General features: G+C 41.6%; 1 protein-coding gene across 1 annotated transcript; it reads right to left on the bottom strand.

Moving 5' to 3' along the window:
- Positions 1-1,573: 1,573 nt before the first annotated feature.
- map3k12 (mitogen-activated protein kinase kinase kinase 12) lies at positions 1,574-25,252 on the bottom strand. Its single transcript, XM_077602888.1, has 14 exons — positions 25,015-25,252; positions 22,306-22,829; positions 18,370-18,553; positions 18,092-18,283; positions 15,982-16,140; positions 15,725-15,883; positions 15,430-15,538; positions 10,167-10,276; positions 9,828-9,944; positions 9,613-9,747; positions 6,221-6,926; positions 6,086-6,153; positions 3,750-4,047; positions 1,574-2,873 (listed from the first exon to the last, which is right to left on the bottom strand). The coding sequence occupies exons 2-14, from the start codon at positions 22,766-22,768 to the stop codon at positions 2,823-2,825; spliced, it is 2,751 nt and encodes a 916-aa protein (XP_077459014.1). The 5' UTR covers positions 22,769-22,829; positions 25,015-25,252; the 3' UTR covers positions 1,574-2,822.
- Between the last annotated feature and the right edge of the window lie 232 nt (positions 25,253-25,484).

Here is a 25,484-nt window from a genome sequence, read left to right on the forward strand (position 1 = left end):
CTAACCCAGCCAACTATGTTCAATATAAGCATTCTTTTAAATTCTTCCAGCTTGAATTTTTAACAAAATGACTTAATGATTTAACACAAATCTGCTGCAAAGTGATTGTTGTAGTAGTTTTCTTTTAAATGCTTGCATAAACGTGGCCATTATTAAAGAGACTGCCTGAAATATAAAACTATACACCCCCACTAATGTTTGGTTGAATTTCTCCTTGTAACCATCAGACATTTTCTGACGTGTACATTTGCCACCAGTAAACTATGGGGTTGTGGGGATACTTTATCCGTTGGTAAGTTCTAGTGGCTCACTTCCTGTTGATTTTTGGGGCATTTACTGGTAACATTCTGTTAATTTTGGGACATTTACTGGCATCTTCCTGTTGATTTTAGGGATACGTCATTGCCTCCTCGCAGGCGTAGGGATACGTTATTGCCTCCTCGCAGGCGTAGGGATACGTCATTGCCTCCTCGCAGGCGTAGGATACGTCATTGCCTCCTCGCAGGCGTAGGGATACGTCATTGCCTCCTCGCAGGCGTAGGGATACGTCATTGCCTCCTCGCAGGCGTAGGGATACGTCATTGCCTCCTCGAAGGCGTAGGGATACGTCATCGCTTTCACCAACTATGATTGGCTAATGATAGAGTGGAATAGTCAGAGCTACTAAACTGTATCTGGAGCGAGCTGCACAAGAAAATATATATTGTTGTTGATTTGATAGCGGTTTTGTCAACCCACAATGGCTGAAGGAGGAGAAGAAATGGATTTGTTTGCAGATTTACTGTCAAAGCCATTTTCAATACGGACTTTTCAAGAAAAAAAAAGCTGGACATCATTAAGAAAGGTTGGACAACTCCAAAGCAAGCAAGCCTGTCATAACCGGGAACAAACATTTTCAGCACTAAATCGAATAAAAACGTATGCCAGAACATTTCTGGCAGAAATACAACAGGACAGGCTCGACTTTCAGCATTAGCTTCGATGGCGATAGAAAAGGAGGAAAGAAAGGAGGGTGGATATTGTGTAGAGGTAAAAAGGATTTTTGGTGAGTAAAATATGGCTATATTCCTAAATATTTCAGTTGTATGAGGTTATTATTGATGATTTTTATGTGTCACAGCTGTAGCTGCAGTAGAAGTTTTATAGCCATAAAATAGTTTTTGAGGGTTGGATTGATTCCGACAGCTGAAGGCGTTGCTAGGAAATTCACGGACCGCCACTGAAATAGACATAGAATAGAAAATGTTTCCTCTCATCTTTCTTGGAAGCCACCTCGAGGTGTAGAGGTTCACTCACCTGATTTCGGTACAGGCAGGCCCGGGCTCGATTCCTGCTGGTGGCGGTATGATTGTGAGTGTGGATGGTCATTTGTCTCTCTGTGTCCCCTACGGCTAACTGGCGACCAGTGTAGGGTGTAGTCTGCCTTTCGCCCGAAGTCAGCTGGGTTAGGCTCCAGCAACCCCCACAACCCTTTCGAGGATGCACGGTATGGATGATGAATGAATTAATCTTTCTTGTATGTGTATCTCTATCCAAGCCACTGAATGACAATTACAGAAAAAAGAAGTACATATTTTTTCTAACAATACATTATTTATTGGAACTCGCAATTTCTCGTTTGATATAATTCCTATATTACAGGTACAATGTGCAATGTTGTATAAAAACAAAAGATTTCTATTCAAAGGATACAGAATATTTGGACAAGTGACCACAGTAAAGTGCTCTATACATTGCCAGGCTACTCCTGGAGAAATCTTAAAGGGTTGTGGGGGATTGTGGAGGTTTCTATGAAGGTGACGGACATAATAAGTCCTTTTATTAGTTTGTTACAAAAACACATTCACGTATATTAGCACCTGCACTAGTGTTGTTGCTTAGAAAGATTTGAAGCATAAGTGATAGTCCTGGTTAAGTGCATGTCAGATGAGGTTGTCGCCGTGTGTGTAGACAACTTTCCGCTTATCAATGATAACACTTGGGAATTACTACTGCACAATGACAATCATTTCCCTTTAGGTGAACCAAATGGTTTCCATTCCATCACAAAACTGATTAACTTTTGTGAAAACCTCAAGCGAATCATGTGCCGGAAAACCTAGTAGGTGTGTTTTGCAAATCAAACCTACGGAGAAACCACATTGATCATTGTGAAATCTTCATTCCATATTTCCCCTTATTTTATTTTGTTCTTCATTTTTTGAGGAGTGTACTAACATTTATTAACCTAACAGAGGAATACTTTTAGGATTAAAAAAGTGTAAACTCTCACAAAATATAAAATGGATACATTCGAATCATAAATTATAAACATATAGTCATGCATCTGTTCACAGGGCTGCAAACCATTTTAATTTTAGATTTTATTTTATAAAATATTTCTCATGTGGTACAGGTAGTATGTCAATATTATTTACATTATTATTCATTCGCATTTAATGCATTAGTGTATGGTGGTGAATGAACTCAAGGATTTATGATGGTTACCTAGTACATATTCTGACTACAAACAGTAGCTAATGTCTGAACTATCAGATTAACAGACAATCTGAAAAAATGACGAAAAATGTATGTTATGTGGTGTAGGTTTTCCAGCCAATAAAATTGGGAGCCCTCGTTACCTTGTTAAAAGTATTTCTTAGTTGTGATCCCTCCTGACATAATGCGCCGGCTGCATACCGGCCGACTGGTCTACTCATGACGCTTCAATGTACAGGGTGTAGAGGTATTTAAGTCCAGGTGTCTATGAGGGTCCTGTGTGGGACCCCTGCGCTGACCCTTGAATGGCTGGCATCCACGCTCCAATGTTCTCTGCTTCCTGATTAGTCTAGCTCGTCGCTGTCACAATCCGAATCATCGCACAGGACCCGACCCTAAAAAGAGATTGGAATATAGCAGGGTTTTTGTAGAAATGGAGGACATTTTACATCAAATGATAAAGTAATCCATGTTCAAAACATGCAGTTTCTGAGTCATTTTACTTGGCCTGAGAATAAATGGGAAAATACAATGGAAAAGATTGCTTAAAAATATATTTTTAAATACCAAACAAGTCTAAAATATACCCTGAAATGACATGTTGATATCGACACTCCCAAAACCAAAGTTAATCTTGACAAAATAGTTCAAATTAATTTACAATTGTAACATGTGGTGCGCTTTCCTATGTTGATAGAGCATTTAAATTTTTGTTAAAGGAAATTATGATTAAATAGTTTGGAAAGCAAGGTTTTTGACTGTTTAACGTTTTTTTAAGAGAACAAAAAAAAACTGTTTTGATCAACTAATAGTGTTCACTGTTTTACAATTAAACTAATTTCATTAGAATAGTACGAACATCAAATAAAATGCTATTCATGGATTAGCAAAAATCAAGATCAAAGCGTGGGGGCTGTACAGTGTCTTGAAAAAGTGGACAGTTTTATTTTATTTTATTTTATATTGGGGCTGTTTGCTTTGCAAAACATCCACAGAATACATGTTTGAGAATTTTCAAATTGTGTCTCCCGAACACTTTTTTGGTCCCAGTATATCAGGAGAAAAAAGAATAACCCTGCAAAAAACAGGACGGAGATTAGCCGACTAGCCTAACAATTTATCTCCTAATATTCCTGAATATGTTGCAGAAAATCCAAAGAGTTTATTTTGCAAGAATTTTGAAGTCCACGTGTCCTGCAATCTTGTAATAATGATCCAACAGTCCCATTTTTTTCAGGAGATAGACATGGAGATTTCAAGAAATGCTTTACCTCATTTTGATTCTGGTCACCTTCTAGCTTTGTTTTGGCCTGAACCAGCATTGCATCTCTCTCTGACAGGCCATCGGAAGCCTGCGCAGGATCCGTGTTGTCTGCTGGGATCTCGGAGCCCTGAGAGAGGAGGTCATCACTGCGGTAGTCCAACCTGTCATCCGTGTTGGTGCTGACAACATCGGGTGTGCCGCTGTGGGAATGATCTGTAGTGTGGCCTTCCTCCCCGTCCGAAACTGAGAGATTTTCTGAGCTGAAAGTTGATACTGACTGACACTTGGTGATGCTCGTCGGACGTCTGAATGTGGCATGGTTAGGTATTATAAAACAAAAAATCCAAAATCAAAACCACACTGTTAAAAAAGACGGTAAAATGTACAGTAAAACAATGGGAGAGCCGTGGTTGACAGAATTTGATCATTACAATAACTGTAAAACTGTCAAATAGATGTAAAAACTGTATACAGTAATCCCGCAATTATCCCGGTTAATGTAGACCAGACATGGCCACGATAAACTAAAAACCGTGAAGTAGGGTCACCCTTATTTTTTATTTTTTTTACTTCAGTGCTGAGTTTTAGTAGCAAGCAGAGGACAGGGGAGTGGCTTCCGCTTACGAGTTTCAATGTGGATTTTCACATTTTTATGAACTTACAATAAAAATGTAATTAACAAAAAAAATTCCCCCAGAAAAAAAAAACATGATGTAGTGAAGCCACAATAATCGAGGGATAACTGTATTGTTTCATTTAACTGTACATTTTACAGTAGACTTAGATTTTTATTCTGAACTCATGGTAAAAAAAAGTTAATATTTTAACCTTTATACACTGATCCATATTGATTTTGATGACGGTGACATTACTGCACTCATCTTACGCCTCTGGGATTTGATCTCTCACTGTCATCTTGGCAGTTGGGCTTGCTGATTTACTGAGCTACTGAATATAGGTTGGAGTATGCGTTAGGCCAGCATGACTTTGGACCCACTACGGCCCTTTGCGGAATTGGATTAAGACACCTTCTCTAAATTGTCCTGAGGTATGTGTTACACGTCGCACCCAGCGGCGTAGATTTAAGTTGTTTATGATCCTGTTTTAATTTGATGGTTTCCTGTCTTTCGGTGTTCACTAATGCAGTCTGTGGTGTTTTTTTTCTCCTATGTCTGCCCTTGCCTGACTTGTCGTTACCCATTGGTATCACCTGTTGTTTCCTGCCCCTGATGTCTCTTCTGCTCGCTGCCTCCCGTGTCACCCCAATTGTTCTTTGCTGATTTGTTACTTTTCTCTGATTTTTGTATTAATGTTTTATTTTAGTGAATGAGTTTATGTTATTAGTGCACTTTCAACCCCTGTGTCTGCCTGCCTCCCTGCATTTGGGTCCAACTCCGCCACATCAAACATAACAGACAGGGATGTGTATAGAAATGGGGGGTCTGATTACCAACACCACAGCCAGTGGAAGCTAGCAGAATCAAGTTAGCCAAAGATTTTTAGGTACAAGAACTTAGCATACATTGGAAAAGTGCAAATCTGGTAGGGGTGTAGGAATATGTTAATTTATGGTCACACACGACTTGATTTCCAGATGCGCCCCGTCTTGCAAGCCACAGAGAGATAATTTTGTACAATTGGAGGATTACTGATCAGAATATACTTGAATGAATGAGGTGTGCTATGTTTGTCATAGTTCAACTTGACGGACATTTTCACAGCCAATCACAGCTTGCAGTTTATCAGGTAATAAAACATATTTTTCAGTTTGTTCCAAATGTTTTAGTCACTCTCCCCTTTCCTGATTTTGCATATTGTAACTCTACTTAAAACCTCATAAAGGCCAAATGTGAAAAATGCATATTCTAGTAATTTTTTAAACATTTTGATTAGATTGGTACATGTGTTTTACAGTTAAGTGTTTTAAACCAACAGATTAAATTGAAGTGTTTTGGGGTAGTTTGTTGGGAATTTGACGGCAAGCTTTTTACAATTTTCCCTGTTTTTGACAGTACAATTCTCAGACACCCTAAGTTCTAAGAACTTGGTTCTGGAATAGGTTTATGGAAAGCCTGTTGGCTAATTTTGCTGACTAGACCAATCAGCGGGCTCTCTGTCAAGCCGAGTCGAGTTTTAATTTTCATGTTTTTAATGTATTTTAGTATTTTGAGTATTTTGCCTGCATGCTCTCAACCTCTTAGCAAAAAGCCCTTGCTAGTTGCAAAATCCAGGATATTTTATCATGGAGGCTCCTGGAACTTCTGGGAGACTTGCGATGTCTGAATTCTGGTAACCAAAACTTCCAGTATTTTACCGTAAAGATTTTTTGTTGTTGTCACTCACCGTCTCCGTGGCAACTCGACCTCACTGTCAACTTCACCTTCCTCCTCTTCTGACGACACGCCACGCCTCTGAGGCAGCCATGAGTATTATATTATTAAATTGATAAACATTCCACTTTAGATTCTGAATTATTACCTGTTTTCGTGTAATAGCTGCCCTGTAGAGAATGGCTGAAGGTGTCAGGTGCTGACTCCCAATTCCCCCTGAAGCCCCCCTGGGCAACCTCATACCACCACTTCCATCTTCTTTATCCTCCCCCCCATCATGAGGTAGGCGGGGAGATCCAAGCGATCCACGCCCAGCTGCTGCTCCCCTCCCACAAGGTGAGTCCGGGCTGCTAGAAAAGGGGAATGACGCAGCATCCTCGCTAGGAGTATCACTCCGAGGGGGAGTTTCTGTCAGATCATCCAGACCAGGGACCCCCAATTCTGATTCTGCCAATCCTGCAGAGGCGCTGAGGTGACCACCTCTTTCTAGTAATGGGCCCTCTTTTCCCTGGCTGCCCACCTCAAGTGTGGTAGAGATCAGGTCAGGGCTTGAGGATGATATCTGCTCATGGTTTAGGCCCTGCAATGCTGCAGAGGGCTCCAGATGTGGTTTGGAGGAATCAGATTTTGAGCTATTAACTTGGAGCGCTGTCTCTTTATTGGGAGACGAGTGATTGGCTTTAAGTCCTGCCAGATCGCCGCTGCTGCCTTTTCCAGGCTTGCGATGGCGGGTTTTTGCCCTCCGAGATCGATTGGGAGAAGTACAGCTTCTAGTCGGGCAGGACGGAATAGTGACTTGCATTACAGAGGAATCCATTTTGGGAATGATTACCTCAGACTTCAGGATGTCTGGCCTGAATGAAAAGGAAGAAACAGACAAAAATTACACCTACAATTCTCATCAGTGCTTGGTTAAATGCACACATGTCAGAGTAAGCCCCCCAGGCCGAATCTAGCCCACAATGTAATTATATTTGGCCCGTGAGATCAAATCAAATGTGTATAGATGGCGTGTTGTGGCAGTGTGTCATACTGTTTTCATCGTCTTCATTATAGGTGTGGTATTTTAGCTGATTATTCTTTGAGCGTCATTGTTGAGCAAATTGTCCAAATCCTCTTTTTTGCCTCTCAATAGCAAATGTATGGGTTGCAGGTATGCTAGCCTATCCCAGCCAACTTTGGGCACCAGGCAGGACACATTGAATTGGTGGCCAGCCAATCGTTAGGCAAAATTAGACGGGCAAGCATTCACTCTCACACTCATACATAGGGGCAATTTAGAGTATTCAACCAGCCTACCATGCATGGTTTTGGGATGTGGGAGGAAACCCACGCAGGCCCAGGGACACCAGCCATCCTCTATGCAGGAATTTTATTTAAAAAAAACAAAAAGATATAGTATTCCCTTTATTTATTCATTTATTTTTTAATTTTTGTTTCTTATTATCAACTCATTGACTACCATTGACAGCAGTTAAAGAGAGGGGAAAACGGTAAACCTTTTTTTAGCAGGGCACGAGGAGACAAACAACCATTCACACTCACAGTCATACCTAGGGGCAATTTAGATTGTCAAAACCAGCCTAGGATGCATGTCTTTGGAATGTGGGAGGAAACCAGAAAACCCATTAGAAAACCCACGCATGACCTGGATTTGAACCCTTGATCCCAGCACTGTGAGGCCGACGCGCTGACATTTCAGCCGCCAGGAAAATAACTGTTCTTACTTAATTTGTTTTTGAATTGAAAAGGTAACAATCTTTCTTAAATTAAAGAATACTTATTTAAACTGTTAATTATGCAGATGCAAACTCTCATGCAGTCTACAAAATCTTCCAACACAAAGCCCTTCCTCCACTGCAAGATTTTGTACAAAAAAAAATCCATCACATCAACAAGGGCTGGCTCTAGAGGTGACTGTATAGTTCCCTTCAAAAAGAGTGCTTTCAGCCAAAGCACCTTCTCTGTCGGCACCGCACATATCTGGAACTCAATACCAAATAACATATGTGAACTCCTGTCTCTGAACCTCTTTGCCAATCATCTTAAAGCCTGGCGGTTACACGAACAAAATTGCGATCGTGTGTGTATGTGTCAAGTGCCCGGCTATAATCTTACATATTTACTCATATCGGTTAATTAACATAAATATAAATATGTTCATTAATATGTGCTGTCCCTTATCAAATCAATCAAATCATTCCTTTTCTGAACCGCTTATCCTCACAAGGGTCATGGGGCGTGCTCTCAGCTAACTATGGGGGTACACGGTCGATTGGTCGCCGGTCTTTTGGTCGCCCGGAAGGTAAGTGATAATTACCATTTAAAGCGTTGCTCAAATTCCCTAAATACAAACTGCAAATTATTATTTAGTCATACTTAATGCCCTAGTAATTATTAGGCTAAAGAAAAGCTCCAAATTTCCCGGACTTTTATTGTTGGAGAACTTGTTAAGACCCTGACTGACGTAGCTTCTTAAAGGGACAATGCATGTACATACAAACTCTTATACACTCACACGTCGGCTCAGTGAAACTGCTCATGGCCATTGTTGGTTTTTATTGATGCGTAGACCGTGTTGTTTTACCTTGTTTTGTCGATGGTCTTTTGGTCGCCCGTTGTCGCGGTCGGGGCGACCAGAAGACCGCGACCAAAAGACCGGCGACCAAAAGACGGCGACCAAAAGACCGGCGACCAATCGACCGCACACGAACTATGGGTGCCCTGAATTGGTGGCCAGCCAATAGTAGGGCACAAGGAGACAGACAACAAAACACGCAGTTAAAAAAAGTAATAAAATAGCAAAAATACAAATTAATTTATTATGATAGAATAAATAAATAATATAAAAATTATTATAATAAAAATAATAAATGTCATCCTCTTCCATACTGCCCGCGCATCCTTGAAAGGGTTGAATTGAATTGAATGCTTTTATTGTCATAATACAAGTATAATGAGATTTAAAGATTTCAAAGATTTAAATTAAATTAAAATTTGTATAAAATTTTATTCTATTAAATTAAAATTTATGTAATTGTATGTAAAATATATAATTTTTTGTATGAAATTTTATTTTATTAAATTAAAATTAAAATTAAATTTAAAGATTTTAATTGCGGGGGTTTTTGCAGCTCAACCTAGCTGACTTCGGGCGAAAGGCAAAATACACCCTAGACTGGTCGCCAGTCAGCCGTCGGGCACGCAGAGAGACAAACAACCGTACGCACTGATACTGTCACCAGAAGGAAGTGAGCCCATGCCTGCCCGCACCAAAGTCAGGCAAATGAACCTCTACAGCACTAGGCAGCCACTAATAAATGTAGTAATTGAATATATTAAAATAAAAAAATAAGGTAATACTTCATCTTAATTGTTAATTTGTCACAATAAAGCTATTTTTACTTCATATTCTATGTTTTAGCAGTCCGGTCTAATAAAGAAATGATATTGCTCTGTGACTTTCTCGCATTTTTTTAATCAAAAATTAGATTTTGTCACCCCTGATTTAATTCTACATGACAAAAAACAAAATGTCACCTCTTTGCTGAGGGCAGTTTCTGTGGTACATTTCTTTTCTTAATGAGCTTGTCCATGCTGTTGGAAGAACCGCTCTGCCTGGGGCTGTGGTGCTTAAAAAAACCTGGGTACTTCTTATCCAAGGACTGCTCCCTCCTGGAAATAAACCGAACAAGTAGTTCTGTAATAAATGGTACTAGTATAACCCAAAACTGATGCGTTAAATGTGAGCAAACCTATGTAACTCTTTCTCCTTGAGTTCCAGCTGCAGCATGACAGCACTGAGCTCCATATAAAGGTTATTCGCCCTCTCCAGTTTCCTCTCATAGTGTTCCCGAATGTCTAAAGCATGTCTGACAAAAGAGAAAATAGCTGGATGATGTCATCGGACCTACGCATGAGAGAATTCCAATCCCCAGCAACTGGCATGCACTCAGCACACTTCTTCCACCCACGGGGATGGAGAAAAAAGAGTGACATCAAGAAGTGAAAAAGCCTCATTCATGTATGTAGTCGTAATAAGAGCACAACTGCCCCCAAGGCAATGCTGTCCGGGACTTTAAAAAAAATCTTACCTAAGCTCATCTCTGCGTCGGTTGATCAGCTCCTCATCCAGTTGGTGCAGACAGGTACCCTCAGATTTAATCTTCTCAAAGTGCTGTTTCACCTCTTCTCGCCATTCAGCCTGATAAGAGAGTATATTTCCGTAAGTAACTGCATTTGGTTAGAGCTGACTCTCTTGTTGGGGGACAGCAGATGAGATGACTAAGCAAGCTTGTATGAAGCAAGTCTTATTTCTTGAGAAAAGTAAGATGCTCATCAAACTATTTTGAAATGAATCAGAACCAGCAAGGCCTGGAGAAGATCCTGTGGGAACATTTTAAACAGTGGTGTGCCGTCAGGGCCTTCTCTGCTGGCCTAAGAAATATCTGAATCACAGGCTGATGCTAATCATATTTTAGCCATGAATACTTATTAAATAATTCCAAATTGTCTGTTAGCTTCCTTTCATTGCTTTCCCCCTGGTTGCACTGCTTCCAGATGTGTGTTTTCATATTGAAGCATTTAACCAATCACATTTCAGCGATTATTTCAGAAATCTGCCTGAAGGCCTTCACAATCAGTTCTGCAGGCTCTCCTGCATAAAATTGTTGCTTTAACAATCAGATTTTGATTTGGTGACACCAAGGCCTTCCCGCAGACGTAGAGATACGCCATTGCTTACACAAACTATGATTGGCTAGTGATAGACTAGGCGGGCCAAAGCCAGAGTGAGTGAGCCAGGGCTCGCAAACTCCACCCACAATGGCCGACGGAGGAAAACAAGCTGCACTAAATTCCAGTTTTCTTCACCATAAGAAGAAATAACATTTGAGAAGTGTTGAACAAATAATATATGCGCTATATACTGTGATCCTACACCACTTCACGGCTTCAACATTCATAGCTTCAGTGCATCGCATTTTTCTATCTTAAGTGTAAAAAAAAAATCATTAAAATGTTGAAATCCACTTTGAAACTCGCAAGTGGAAGACAAAGGATAAAAAAATGGCGGAAGTCAGAGCTCTGCTTCACCGGCACTGAATCAGGTGACACTCAGCGCCTCGTGGTGTAGAGGTTCACTTGCCTGACTTCGGTGTGGACAGGCGTAGGCCCGATTCCCGCTCGTGGTGGTATGATTGGGAGTGCAAATGGCCGTTTGTCTCTCTGTGTGCCTTATGGCAGACTGGTGACCAGTCTAAGGTGTAGTCTGCCTTTTGCCTGAAGACAGCTGGGTTAGGGTCCATCAACCCCCACACGCCTTTTGAGGATGCGCAGTATGGAAGGTGAATGAATGACTTCTTGATAATTGTACTTGTGTACTTGTATTTTTGTATAGGTGCAAAAAATAGTATGGTATCCAATTTTCACTCTAATTTTCCCATATTTGGACATACAGAAAACCTACCTGAGCATACTGAGGACCAACCAGTGTGAGAAAAATCATAATTGCTCACTATGGGCACACACCAGTATCACACCTCCCATAAGCAGATGCATGTCTACTACCCAATGGTAGTCGCAGGCGTAGGGATACGTCATCGATTTCACCAACTATGATTGGCTAGTGATAGAGTAGGCGGGCCAAAGCAAGAGTGAGCCAGCCAGAGTGAGCAAACTCCACCCACAATGGCCGACAGAGGAAAACAAATGGATTTGCAGATTTGCTGACAACGCCATTTTCTAGACAGAGTTTTCCCCCAAAAAATGGACATCATTAAGAAAGGGCGGTCAACTCCCAAGCTAGCAAGCCTGTTACAACCGGGAAAAGGGTTTGTCTGCCACTTTCAGTTCGCTAACTACGAGCGCTACCCCTGGCTCACGGAAACGGGAGAACACGGCATTGTATTGCTGGGAGTGAGTGCTTGTTATTTGCCACCGATCGATATGGTGTTTGGAGCAACACTGGATTGGCAAATTCTACTTGTTTAACTAAAGCAGCAACGAGAGACCAAAGCACTGCCAGACACTTACAAGCAATCCAAAACTTTTGGGGAAACCCGAGTGGAGTTACAGTGCGCAGGGAAACGGAGCGCCACAACGAAAAGGTAAAGAAAAATAGGGAAATCTTAAAAAGTTTGATAGACTGCGTCATTTTTTGGGGCAAGCAGGAACTTTCATTTTGGGGACACAATGAAAGTGATAATTTCCAAACAAAGGAAATTATGTGGAACTTCTTTCTCTCATTGCTGAGAGAAACACGGATTTACATTAACACCTGTCTACTAATAAAGTGTTTAGTGGCACGTCGGACAAAATACAAAACGACCTGATCACTGCTATTGCTGAAGTGATGGAGGAAGAGATCAGAAGGGAAATAAAAAAAAGTACTGTTTGTCTCTGTAATGGTGGATGAGACAACAGACGTAAGTAATGCAGCACAGCTTGCACTGGTTGTGCATTACGTCACGGGCAAGGTTTCAAGGAGCGGTTCGTCAGATTTGAAAATGTTACCAGTGGGAAGCGAGGTGATGTCATTGCAGGTCTTATCATTCAATTTTGGGTGGAAAATGAATGTCTGGGTAAAGTTGTGGCACAGTGTTATGACGGTGCAGCGGTCATGTCTTCTGGATTAAATGGGGTGCAGGCTAAAATTAAGGCTTCTTTCTGCTACTTTTTTTTTAACCATTCAGCCATGCCTACGCAACAGAAGGAGCAACACCTCAATGCCGCTGGAAATTCGGAGCTGGACAAAAGTGCCGGGAGAAGACCGACCATTCCATCATGGGATAAGATGGAAGAGCTGTCGGCGCTTACCAGGCCGGAAACGGAGTCGAGGAGTTCTACTCTGTTACTGTTGTCTTCGGCTCCAGACTACTGAGGAACTGTGCGGATAAGCTTGGAAGAGTGACTCTGCATATTCTCTACCTCGGTCACAGTCTGCAGAAGTTCCCCATCTTGTGGAAGACTTCCTGTGTGTTGTTCCAGTTTTTGTCCAACTTTACAACGTCTTTTTGAGTCTGTATCCGTCTTTGCTACCGCAACCAAGATGGCGCCGTTCAAGTGGCAGCCGGTGGCGTTAGCTCCGTCCACTCTTGCTCGTTTTTGTGTTTTTACTGCTTTTCTGTCTTAATGATTTGATTTGGTGATTCTTAATGATCCCATTTACTTTGATTTGCTTTGTACTTTGTGCTTTTGCTTTGTTGTTCTGTCTAATCACCTCTTGCTACTGTCACAATGAAATTTCCCGAATACGGGATGAATAAAGTTATCCAATCCACTCCAATGACGAGACGACGAGGAGTCTGTGCGGTGTGCTGATGGATTTAAAGCACGTCTGGATGATTTTGAATTTTGATTTTTGCTTCACACATTTAATGGCATTTTTGAGCATTCAGACGTGCTTTTTTCAATACTACAGAACTACTTGCAAGACTAAAGGAGTTTTGTGACACAGTTGAACGTGAGAGGAGGCAATATGAGGAAATCTACGAGGCCACCGAACGCAGTGCGGGTGCTTCAAGCGCACAAAGAGGTCAAGCGCAAGATTCTCGCGCGCACTACCACCAAGTCCACGACAGGATTCTGGACAATATTATTTGCCAGACGCGGACCAGATTTCAAGACCACGAAAGACTGATGTTTCTCTCCCTCCTTGACCCGCTGAAGTTTCGGCAATACCAGAAAACTTTCCCACATGCAGCCTTCTCCAGCTTAACGCAGAGCCACGGAGCACTTTTCGATTTGCCTCGGCTAAGGACAGAACTGATTGTAATGTATGCCATGGATGATTTTGCAGGAAAATCTCCCACTGATCTCCTTGACTTCCTTCAGCAGAAAACTCTGAGTGAGAGCATGGGGCGGCTGTACACTGTGTGTTTGGCAGTGACCATCCCCGTGTCCACTGCTTCTGTCGAACAGACATTTTCAGCCCTAAATAGAATCAAAACTTATGCCAGAAATACATGAGGACAGACTTGACTTTCGGCATTAGCTTTGATGGCGATAGAAAAGAACTTCTTGATGGACCTGAAACGCACGGGTAATCTGTACAACAGAGTAATTGATATCTTCTTGAGGAAAGAAAGTAGGATGGATTTTGTGTATAAATAAAAATAATTTTTGGTGAGTAAAATGTCTATTTTCCTAAATAATATTTCAATTTTTGAGGTTATTATTGATTATTTTTATGTGTCGCAGCTGTAGCTGCAGTAAAGGTTTTATAGCACTGAAGGCCTATGTGTGAAATGCACGGCCCGCCACTGATTTTAAATAATGGTATATGAAAGCGAAACAACAGGTAAAACAACAAATATATTCAGTATTTGTATAGCAAAATGTTCAAATTGATTTTATGGTCATGTTTTGTCTCGGGGAGAGGCGGCCGAGCACCACAGGGGCTTGGGATGGTAGGGGGCGGTTGCTGCGCAGGTCACTCCAGGACGCTTCGTGCGGCACCCTGTCCCCCCGCCCTCTCGGTTGACCCCGACGGCGCTCGGTGTCGCCCCGCACCACGTTAGCATCACATCTCTGAGATCCTGGGTTCAAATCCAGGTCGGTCCACATGTGTGAAGTTTGCATGTACTCTTTGGGCCTGTGTGGGTTTTCTCTGGGTAGTCCGGTTTCCTCCCACATTAAAAAAACATCCATGGCAGACTGATTGAACACTCTAAAATTGGCCCGAGGTATGAGTGAGAGAGTGAATTGTTGTCCGTCTCCTCGTGCCCTGCAATCGGCTGTCCACCGATACAGGGTGCCCCTCGCCTCTGGTCAGCTGGGATAGGCTCCAGCACCACCCGCGACCCTCGTGAGGATAAAGCGGTTCAGAAAATGAATGAATGAATGTTTGGTCTCGGTTACAACTTCCAAAAATAGTGGTCTCAGTGAATTTTGGTCTCGGGCAAGCCTGAAAACTATTTTACTGAAGAATTAAGACAACCACATCTGCCAGCAGATTACTGTTTTTCTATTCTATCGTATTCTTACTTTTCATTCTAAAACAACAAAGATGCTTACTCTGAGTAAAATATTGTATACTTACCAAAATTGTGGCTACGCTAGTTCATTCATTAAATAATGCATCTTCCCGCTTATTCCCAAGAGGTGCTATAGCTTTGCCGAGCTAACTTCAGTCGAAAGGCAGACTACACCCTGGACTGGTCGCCAGTCAGCCGTAGGGGACACAGAGACAGACAACCATCCGCACTCAATATCACACCGCCACAGAGTGGGGACTGATCCCATGCTTTCATGCACCAAAGTTAGGCAAGTGATCCACTACAGCGTAGTGACTACACCATCAGGTGGCTTAGTTACGTTAAGATTTTTTTTTTGCTGGTACAATTCATCACAGTTTACCTGTGATTTGAAGTACGTCTCCTGTGGAGTGGATAGTACATCAGCTGATGCTATGTCCAGATGAAGAAGGATTTGGCGGAAAGAAGGCCGGGTCCTTGGTTTGCAGTTCCTGCAAAAACCAAGATCAAACACAACTGTGTGATGTATGCACACTGCACTATAAAAAGAGTCCTCCAATATATTGTTAAAAAAACGTTGAACACATAACACATTGTTTAAGCTCTACTGTCTCTGTTTATGCAGCTAAGCCTCAGCTCATTCTCAGCCTGGTTTCCTATATCCAATAATTGCTCACCAGCATTGTCTGAGGAGGATCTTGAAGCCATCCGGGCAGCTCTCAGGTATAGGAAGCTGCAGGCTGTTGTTTCCTACACCCCAGATGATGGCAGATGAATCCACATCTTTGTAAGGAATCTCTCCTGTGAGCATCTCCCACAGCACCACTCCAAATGACCTAAAATCAAGTTAAAGTTTAATCATATACATTCTCACAGAGTTCAAAAATAACATTTTCTCCACCGCAGGAGACTCAGCTCTGATAATTACACCTACCAGATGTCAACCTTTTCTGACACCGGCTCATTCCGAATGACCTCAGGAGCCATCCAGGCCACTGTACCTGCAAAAGACATCTTTGTGCTCTTGTCAATGAGCTCCTTTGAGGTTCCGAAGTCCGATATCTTTACAAGGTCATCGTGTGTGATCAGCATGCTGAAAAGATGAACATTAAATTACTTTTAAAGCAGTGGCGGGCCGTCAGGGCCTTCAAGGCCCTCTCTGCTGGCCTAAGAAATATCTGAATCATATTATATTTTGTCCATCAATACTTATTATTCCAAATGGTCTGTTAGCTTCCTTTCATTGCTTTCCCCCCTGGTTGCACTGCTTCCAGATGTGTGTTTTCATATTGAAGCATTTAACCAATCACATTTCAGCCGTTATTTGTTGCCAGATCAGATCTGCCTCAAAGCCTTCACAATCAGTTCTGCGGGGTCTGCTGCATTAAACAAGACTGTTGCTTTTAACCAATCAGATTTCAAGTTGGCAACCCCACAATGATTTTTCATAGGCGTTAGCATTTTGCTGGCTGGGATACTTCATTGCTTTCACCAACTATGATTGGCTAGTAGGCGGGCCAAAGCCCGGATGTGGAGGCAGCCAGAGATCGCAAACTCCACCCACAATGGCTGACAGATTTGGTTGCAGATTTGTTCACAAAGCTATTTTCCAGACAGACTTTTCCAGAAAAAAATGGACATCATTAAGAAAGGGCGGTCAACTCCGAAGCTAGCAAGCCTGTTACAGCCGGGAAAATGGTGTGTGCGCCACTTTCATACTCCGGGCCCGGTTCTGATGTCTAAAAAGCTCCAGTATTTGTATTTAATCAATAAATGCTGTTTTCGGCTGGATTTTACCCCATTTTCGGGCAATGTTTGCCCGTACGCCATTAACGTTCATCGATGTCTTTTGCCGGGAAAATCGCCCCCCTGGTCTGGTTTTAATGTCTGAAAAGCTCCAGTATTTGTATTTAATCATGAACTGCTGCTAGGAAGTGGATTTTACCCCATTTTTGTGCATTGATTTATTGATTATTTTTTATGTGTCGCAGCTCTAGCTGCAGTAGAGGTTTTATAGCCATAAAATAGTTTTTGAGGGTTGGATTGATACGTTGAAGGCACTACGAGAAAATACACCGACCGCCACTGTTTTAAAGTATACTCTGTCAACAACCTAGTACTATCTAATAGGCTGCTGGATGAACCAGGTTTGCTCTAAAAATGAACTACTATTACATTGCCCACACAGTAATTACGGTATACTACTATAGTAATACCTTCACATATGAGTGCCCCAACATACAAGCAATTTGAGATACAAGTAAAATTCCGAGCAAATATTTGCCGTGAGATACGAGACAACTTTTGCGATACGAGCCAGCCAGGTGGCCGGGACGTGAGAGGCTGCTTATGATTTATGATGTCTTTCTCGCCGCATCTCCCTCGTGCAAAAAACTCTACAAGCACTGGGCGGAGCATTGCATTTTTTTCCGTGTTTTTTTGTGTTAGTCAGTGCAGAATTAAGGGAAACAATGGATCCTAAGCAAGCCAGTGCAATGAAGGGTAGTATGAATGTCAGGATTATTAGTTTTACATGATTATATATTTGCTTGCAATGAAGAATGCTTTGCTTAACTATTAAACTTTGCTCATTACTATTATTAGTTTCGCATTATTATATATTTGCTTGCAATGAAGAATATGCTTTGCAGCAATGCATCCAAATGATTTATCTATTTAACAGAATACTTATTGATTTGTTTGATAATCAAATAGTCAATTAATTTTGGCAGCCCCAATTTTACTGCCAATGACAGTGCTAGACGTCAAATCCATTTTCACTGCTGGCCCCAGACAGCTCTCCCAGTCAAATTGGTTTGGACGTCTAGCACGTAAATGGCAGTAAATGAGTTAAATAGTCATATGGGTTGACAGACATGATTGCCCTTCAGTAGAAACCATTGCAGCGACGTAGCCCCGGACAAAATGTGTTTGACACCCATGCAGTTTAGTGCATGCTGTGCCTTGTTGGTTGAGAAGGGGACAAAAGCATTGCTGTTTAAGAAAGCACACTTGAAATGAAAAATAATAAATTTGGAACTTACTTGGGGGACTTGAGGTCTCGGTGTATGATCTTATGTAGGTGTAGGTAGTTCATGCCTCCTGCGATGCCCATGGACCAGTCAACCAGGAGTGAGGGTGTGATTTTACGACCTGCTCTTAGCACCTCATATAGTTGGCCTTGCGCACAGTATTCCATTAAGATACAATAGCAAGGAGCCTGGGTGCACACCCCTCTGGATTGAAACATCAATTAGAAAACAGCATACTGGTAGTGTCAGACTGATACGAGAAAATGATTTGAATAAAAGGGTATCAATACTTGAATGTAATAATGTTGGGGTGCTTGAGTTTGCGAAGATGTTTGATTTCAGTCTCCTTGATATCTCGCACTTTCTTCACAGCAACATCATCTCCATGGAACTTGCCTAAGAAGACAGCCCCTTGTGCGCCGCTGCCCACCCACTGTAGGTCTGAGATCTCCTCAAATGGAACCTCCCAGCTTTCTGAACATAGAACAGTGAGCAGAAAAAAATCGTAGCTTGATAACTCAAATCCTTTATTTTTCCTCACAATCAAAAATGCACCTTAAATATGAATTGTGTTTGTGCTTAATGATCTGGAATCCATTTTGTCAAAGCATCACTGTTTTGTACTGTTCCCGTAACGTACTCATGAGACACATTCATCGTTCATTAAACCCATAAATTAGTAATTGGAACAAATAATATTTGACCTAACAACTAAGACAAGAATTACAACGCTAATATATCAAGGACAAAAGACTAATGTAGTTCATTGATGAAACTTGTTCATTGTTGGTATGCCTTTAAAGTGAAAAATACGATAATACATTTCTGTCTCGTTGAATGACAATTAGTAAGTGTTCAAGATGTGTCAAACTCATTTTTGTTTCAGGATACATCATAGTTATGATTGCTTTTAGAGGGCCATCATGACTGCGAGTCCGTAAAAGATTTATCAATGAATAAATAATCACCTCAAATTATTCCATATACACAACAAATTGAATAATAATAGACAGTCAGATTTTGTAATCTTGCAAACCAAAAGGAGACCAAATTGTGTAGCAACTATAATAGATGGAAATAGTGGAAAAGTGGTTAGCGTGTCAGCCTCACAGTTCTGAGGGTTTGATCCTAAGTCGGCCCTCACTATGTGGAGTTGGCATGTTCTCTCTGGGTACTCCGGTTTCCTCAAACATCTCAAAAACATGCATGGTAGGCTGGTTGAACACTCTAAATTGCCTGTAGGTATGAGTGTGAGAGTGAAAGGTTTGTCTATCTCCTTGTTCCCTGCGATTGGCTGGCCACCAATTCAGGATGTCACCTCCGTGGTGCCCGTAGTTACCTGGGATAGGCTCCAGCACCCCCCGCAACCCTTCTGAGTAAAAGCATTTTAAAAATGAATTAACTATTATAGGTGAAAATGACCAAATGCACAGCATATGATGTCGATTTTTTGGACAACAAAATTATGCCTGCCAGCTTTCAATTTGATTTGAGGGGTTTCAAATGATTGAAAAAGATACCATAATAGATTTCACAAAATTGGCTCCATTTTACCTTATATATATATATTTATATATATATATAAATATATATATATATATATATATATATATATATATATATATATATATATATATATATATATATATATTTTTTTAAAGTAATTTTGATGATTATTACAAATTTGAGCTGAAACAAAATGATTTTCTTTGACAAAATAGCATTAAAAAAAGGTTGATGTTTTGTATTTTAGACCAAACGATATATCCATCCAGAACTAAAAGATATTTCCATCAAGATCAATCTCTACACACCTAGCATCTATCAGTGGAGCAAGATATTTTAAGAGTTGAGACAAAGAAGCGATATCGGGACATCAATCATGATGTATTGTTTAAGATCAGGGAATACTACATGATGTACACTGAGCATACATTGAGTTTTTTGACTCTTTTAAATACAACTGAACTGTTTTCATGATTTGGGCTTAAAAGAAAAGATCACAACAATCTTACAGGTATTTCCACTAGAACATTTCATGGACACTCAGTATGATAGATGTTTTTTCTTACTGAATGTTCACCATTGATTTATCTCAATATAGTGATGTTATTTATTGTTGTTATTCTTATTAAAATAAGATGTTCAGTAACGTACCGAAGACATCTAACACGATATATCGTTTAAGGTAAGGAAATACAGAGGTACCTCTACTTACAAATGCTTCTACATGCGAAATTTTCCAGTTACAAAATCCTTGGATATACAAATTACTGTTCCAATATATAAAAACAAGGACCAAGTTACAAAATCCCCCAAAGCGTGAATTCAGTTCTTTTACCAGTTATTTTATTTTGAAATTGTCCCGGTAGAGTTGCATTCTAATGGACAATGTCCCTACACTTTTCTTGGCTGTCAAACAACAACACCGTGTTCATCGTCACAGAATTCTAACAGGTTTCTTTTATTTTTAGTTTTTTGAGTGTGGTTAAAGCAAGTTTGTTCTTCATTGAAAATACTGGTACAAATAAAATGAAGAAGCAGGCCCTGTTATCTATCCATGACTCATATTGCATGGCAATACAGCCGTAACCCATCTACCTTTGCTACAATATTCTAGCAGAAGGTAGCATTAAACTGACGACTCCTTGGTATTGGCTCTCTGTATTGAATGGTGAGATCGAGAGACTGAATTCTATTTAATGCTAAGTTGTTTTCAATTCATAATTTGAAGTTGTTTAGATTTGGGTTTATGTCCATAAGTTTGTTAGCTTTGTCCTTTCCCTAATGATAGCTTCCTAAAAGCGACAACTCCTTGGCATGGCCTCTGTGTACTGAATGATGAGATGGACTTTTATTCCTTAAATGCAAAATTGTTTTGAATTCATAATTTGAAGTTGTTAAGATGTGTGTTTATGTGTTCATGTGCTAACATTAAATTATTCCTTACTGCACTGTAATACTGCATGAATAGAACCTGTTTTTGTTATTCATTTGAAGTTTCTTCATACTTGTTCTTCATATTAATACATTAATAAATAAATTTCTTGTAATTTTCCTTATTTTTTGTCTGTTTCTCATATCTTTTATTCAAAAGTGGGATACTTTGATCAATATGAAAGGGTTTAGTTGGTAGATTTTTAAGGACCGTGGAACGAATTACAGAATTTACATATAAAGTACTGCTATACTTATGAAAAATTCTCTCATCTTCTGAACCACTTTATCCTCACTCGGGTGGTGGGGGATGCTGGAGCCTATCCCAGCTGAGTGAAAGTGGGAGGAAACCGCAGTACCCGGGGAAAACCCATGCAGGCCTGGGAGAGGAGAACATGCAAACTCCACACAGGTGGACTGATCTTGGTTTGAACCCAGGTCCCCCATTGTGAGGCCGAGACGCTAATCACTATGAAAAATTCAAGTTCCAAAAAATTCTGAAACCAATTAATTTTGCAAGCAGAGGTACAACTGTACAACTAAACTCCCAATTTGGTATTGAAAGAAAAATCACAACAATCTTGAGGTGTCTTAATTAATACATTTCCTGGGTGAATGGATTACCAGTATGGTAGAAGTCTTTTTTTCCTGTATGTTAACCACAGTTTTATCTTTTGGTATCTATTGGTTTATATTGTTTATTATTGTTCTTCTTCTTATTTTTTAAACTTTCATTTAGCAAAAAACTGAAAACTCTTGGCCACTACAAAGAAATGTAGCAGAGACAGGCAAACAGAAAAAAAGCAAATCTATTCTTCATGAGATCCACTGAAGTGTATAGCTCTCTGGAGGCCCATATGCACACAACGCTTCCCAACAGGCTGCTAAAACTTAGTGTATCCAATGTGTGCATACTAATGCTATACATAATAAAAATATAAATCTCATGTTAACACTGTGAAGATCCTGAGACAGAATTGTTTCTTAATCTGTACTAACGACCCAGATCGTGGTGTAGAGCTTCACTCACCTGACTTCGGTGTGGGTAGGCGCGGGCTCGATTCCCGCTGGTGATGGTATGATTGTGATTGCGGATGGTCATTTGTATCTCTGTGTGCCTTATGGCTGGTGACCAATCTAGGGTGTAGTCTGCCTTTTGCCCGAAGTCAGCTGGGTTAGACTCCAGCAACCCCCGCAACCCTTTTGAGGATGAATGAATGAATGAATCTGTACAAACCTTGTTGGGTTTCTGTCAAATTGAGCTAATCACTGTTTGGGATTTCACTTACCTTCATGGCTATGCTTATGTTCAGTGGAGTAGGCCTTTCCGATCATGGTCCACACAGGTTTTAGGCAGCCAAATAGACCCTCCAAAAAACCTCCACTACTTGATTGGAGCCGAATGTTTTCCGAATGGCTCCGGACAGCACCTGCCTCTGGACTGTGGCCCGCCTCGGCACCACTTCCAAACTGGCTGGCATCGTGTTCATGTAGTTTCAGCACACTATTATCAAAGTGGCCTGAAGTTCCATCACTGGGAGTGGGGCTGCTGCCTCCCGGTGCCCCCAACCCACTAGTGTCAATTGACAACACGTTTCGGAGGACACACTGTGTAGGGGTCAGGTCCGTTTCTGGGGTGCGGGCTGGGGTGCCACCATCAAGTCTTCGATAAGGGGGTTCTGATACCGGGGTACTGAAGCCTGAGAGGGAGGGGGAAGGGGCACGGGGCTCATGGATACAGGTCCCACTCATCAGGGGTTTCCCCGACCCAGCAGGTTAAAGTGGATGGAGGATCGACAGCTGAGAATGCAACCTGAAAACACAAGTTCATAAAATACATTTTAAGGAACTGGGGAACAGGATTTTGTTTGTTTAAGGTAGGACAGATTTCTTAAATAGTGTTGTACAATTTTTGGGCTCCTGATACTGATTCCAACACTGGGCTGATGTCCATGCTGTTATTATTATTATTTTTTTTAATGCTAAATCACTACGTATTCACCAGAATGTAAACAAATTGCTATTATGGGTTGGCCGGACACTACATAAATCATTAGCTCCCTTTGAAAGCGCAAACACATCCAATCCAATTTTTGAAGTGGGAGGTCTAGCAGTGAATGAAGGAACGTTACTTCGTAAAACACCTCCCCCCCCTCCCACACACACACACTTCAAATTGTTTGCTTATCTACTATGCCAGGGGTAGCGAACAAGTTAGACACAAAGATATAACATTTTAAACTATGAGAGTCAAAAACCCACATCACGCAGTGACCTCCCAAAACAAACAGACATACACACATGCGCACACACAAAAACACACAATAAAAAACATATTATTCACCATAACATTTTCTTCCCCTTACAAAACAACAATGTGTTCATTTCAAGGTAAAGGTCCCCCCTCAACACACACATCAAGTGCAAAATTTAGCCAGAGTTAACATATCAACTACCCTGGAGGTTGTTGTGGCAAAGAGGCACATTCATTTTCGCATGTGGCTCGAGACCCAGGTGTCCGCCACCCCTGCACTATACTATCTACTAATATCTACTAGTGATAAACTCATTCCAATTCATAGCAGAAGGATGGTTTCTCATGTATTACTTTAAAAAACGTTTTTTGTTAAATACACCCTTTTAGAACAAATTGAAGCTGGTTTCTGATTTGAAAACCATTCAACTTGTTTTGTGTACAAACACGTAAATGAATGGCGGCCCGAGTGGTTAGCGCATCGGCCTCACAGCTCTGGGGTCATGGGTTCAAATCCAGGTCATGTCCATCGGTGTGAAGTTTGCATGTTCTCCCTGGGCCTGCGTGGGTTTCCTCCGGGTACTCCGGTTTCCTCCCACATTCCAAAAACATGCACGGTAGGCTGATTGGACACTATATATTACCCTTAGGTATGGGTGTGAATGTACATGGTTGTCCGTCTCCTTGTGCCCTGTGATCAGATGCCCACCGATTCAGGGTGTCCCCCGCCTCTGGGCCGGAGATAGCTGGGATTGGCTCCAGCAGCCCCTGCGACCCTAATGAGGATAAAGCCGTCCAGAAAATGAGATGAGATGAGACACGTAAATGAACGGGTTCTTTAAAGAGTTGAAATTATTGTTCTTTTTTGTATTTTTATGTGCAATACAATTGCCTTTAATGACAAGTACATAGTACTTACACAGTACCTAAACTACCCGAACGAGTATAATTTGGGCAGACTGCCAGTCATGCATCTAAAAAAAAAACTACACTGTCTAAATCTTGAGGGAAATCCTTACTTTACTGCCTATGAATGGAAGCCCAGCCTTCCCAGTGGAGCCATCAAGCTTTGTGGGAAATGGGCTTTATGAATGAGTCGACGAAAGCACGATGACGGCACCGACCAAACCTCTGTATGATATCCTACAATGTAGGACCTACATGCATCAAAGCTGAATTATAGTATGCATGGCAGAAAGAAGATGATTTGTATAATCGCCCCCGTGAGGGTGTTTGTGTGCAGGGGGAGGCACATACGCATGCATAGATTCCAAGGCAGCAGCAGCTCCACTCCTTGACTCGATCTGCACAACCGCATGAGAAGAACCACGGCGGAATGGGGAGCGTGGAAATCAGGCAATCGACACTGGGCCTAGAAAATGCGCGCGAACACTCTCGCATGCAGGAAGAGCAATCCCAAAATAACCGAGGATGTTAACGCACACTCCCGACGTGGGCCATACATTGTAAACCCCGATGGATACTACGCTGCGTGCCAAGTCCGAGTGCCGCAGCGTCGGTAGATTTTTTGGCACCGGCGCAAACGACACTAAATGTGCGCTTCCTTGTCGCACAAACACGCTCTTTAAGCATCACTTGTCGATGGGTCGTTTTGTCTTTTAGTCAGCATCCGCTAGCTGGCAGCCGCGCCGAATGTCACGCGCAAAGGCACGGACAGTCAATTCCGACCTGGCGTCTTGGGAATATTTGAGCGGTCTAGTATTCTAGTATGGCATTCCCATACCTTTCTGCCAGCTTGTTGTCGCGTTGTCAAGTGCAAGGGTGGGCTTTCGTTTATCCTTAAGATGGTCAACAAATCGTCCCCCCCACCCCCACCCCTCTCCCGTCCGACTCTTCAATGCCCCGTCCCGTAATCCAACAGTTTTGCATCGCCGGGACGGATCACATGCGGCTAAATGTGTATCGATAGCTGGGGACCCATGCAACATGCAGCGCGCTGGGTTCCGAGAGGAGGAGGGAGCTGTCTCACTCACAGTGCTGAAATGACGTCACGGATGGGACGGGCTCAGCCGTGAGGGGTCGCTGCATCACTCCCCTCTTCCCCCTTCAATCCCGACAGCTTTGATTTTATGACCCTTTATCGGCAAGTGACTAGTTTTGGTCACTCCAAAATATTAAACCCATAAACAACTGGCTTCCACTTACATTGAAATCACATTTTGAGTCAAACTATTGAGTTTGGGTTTGATTAAT

This window comes from Stigmatopora argus, chromosome 1 (assembly GCF_051989625.1).
Source record: "Stigmatopora argus isolate UIUO_Sarg chromosome 1, RoL_Sarg_1.0, whole genome shotgun sequence".
Taxonomy (NCBI): domain Eukaryota; kingdom Metazoa; phylum Chordata; class Actinopteri; order Syngnathiformes; family Syngnathidae; genus Stigmatopora; species Stigmatopora argus.

Excerpts from the sequence above, each read along its gene's own strand:
- map3k12 (XM_077602888.1), bottom strand. The coding sequence starts at position 22,768 with ATGAGTGGGACCTGTATCCATGAGCCCCGTGCCCCTTCCCCCTCCCTC. Across the intron at positions 4,048-6,085 it reads GTCGAGTTGCCACGGAGACG|ACGTCCGACGAGCATCACCA; the intron begins GTGAGTGACAAC and ends TGCCACATTCAG. Across the intron at positions 2,874-3,749 it reads GTGACCAGAATCAAAATGAG|GGTCGGGTCCTGTGCGATGA; the intron begins GTAAAGCATTTC and ends ATCTCTTTTTAG.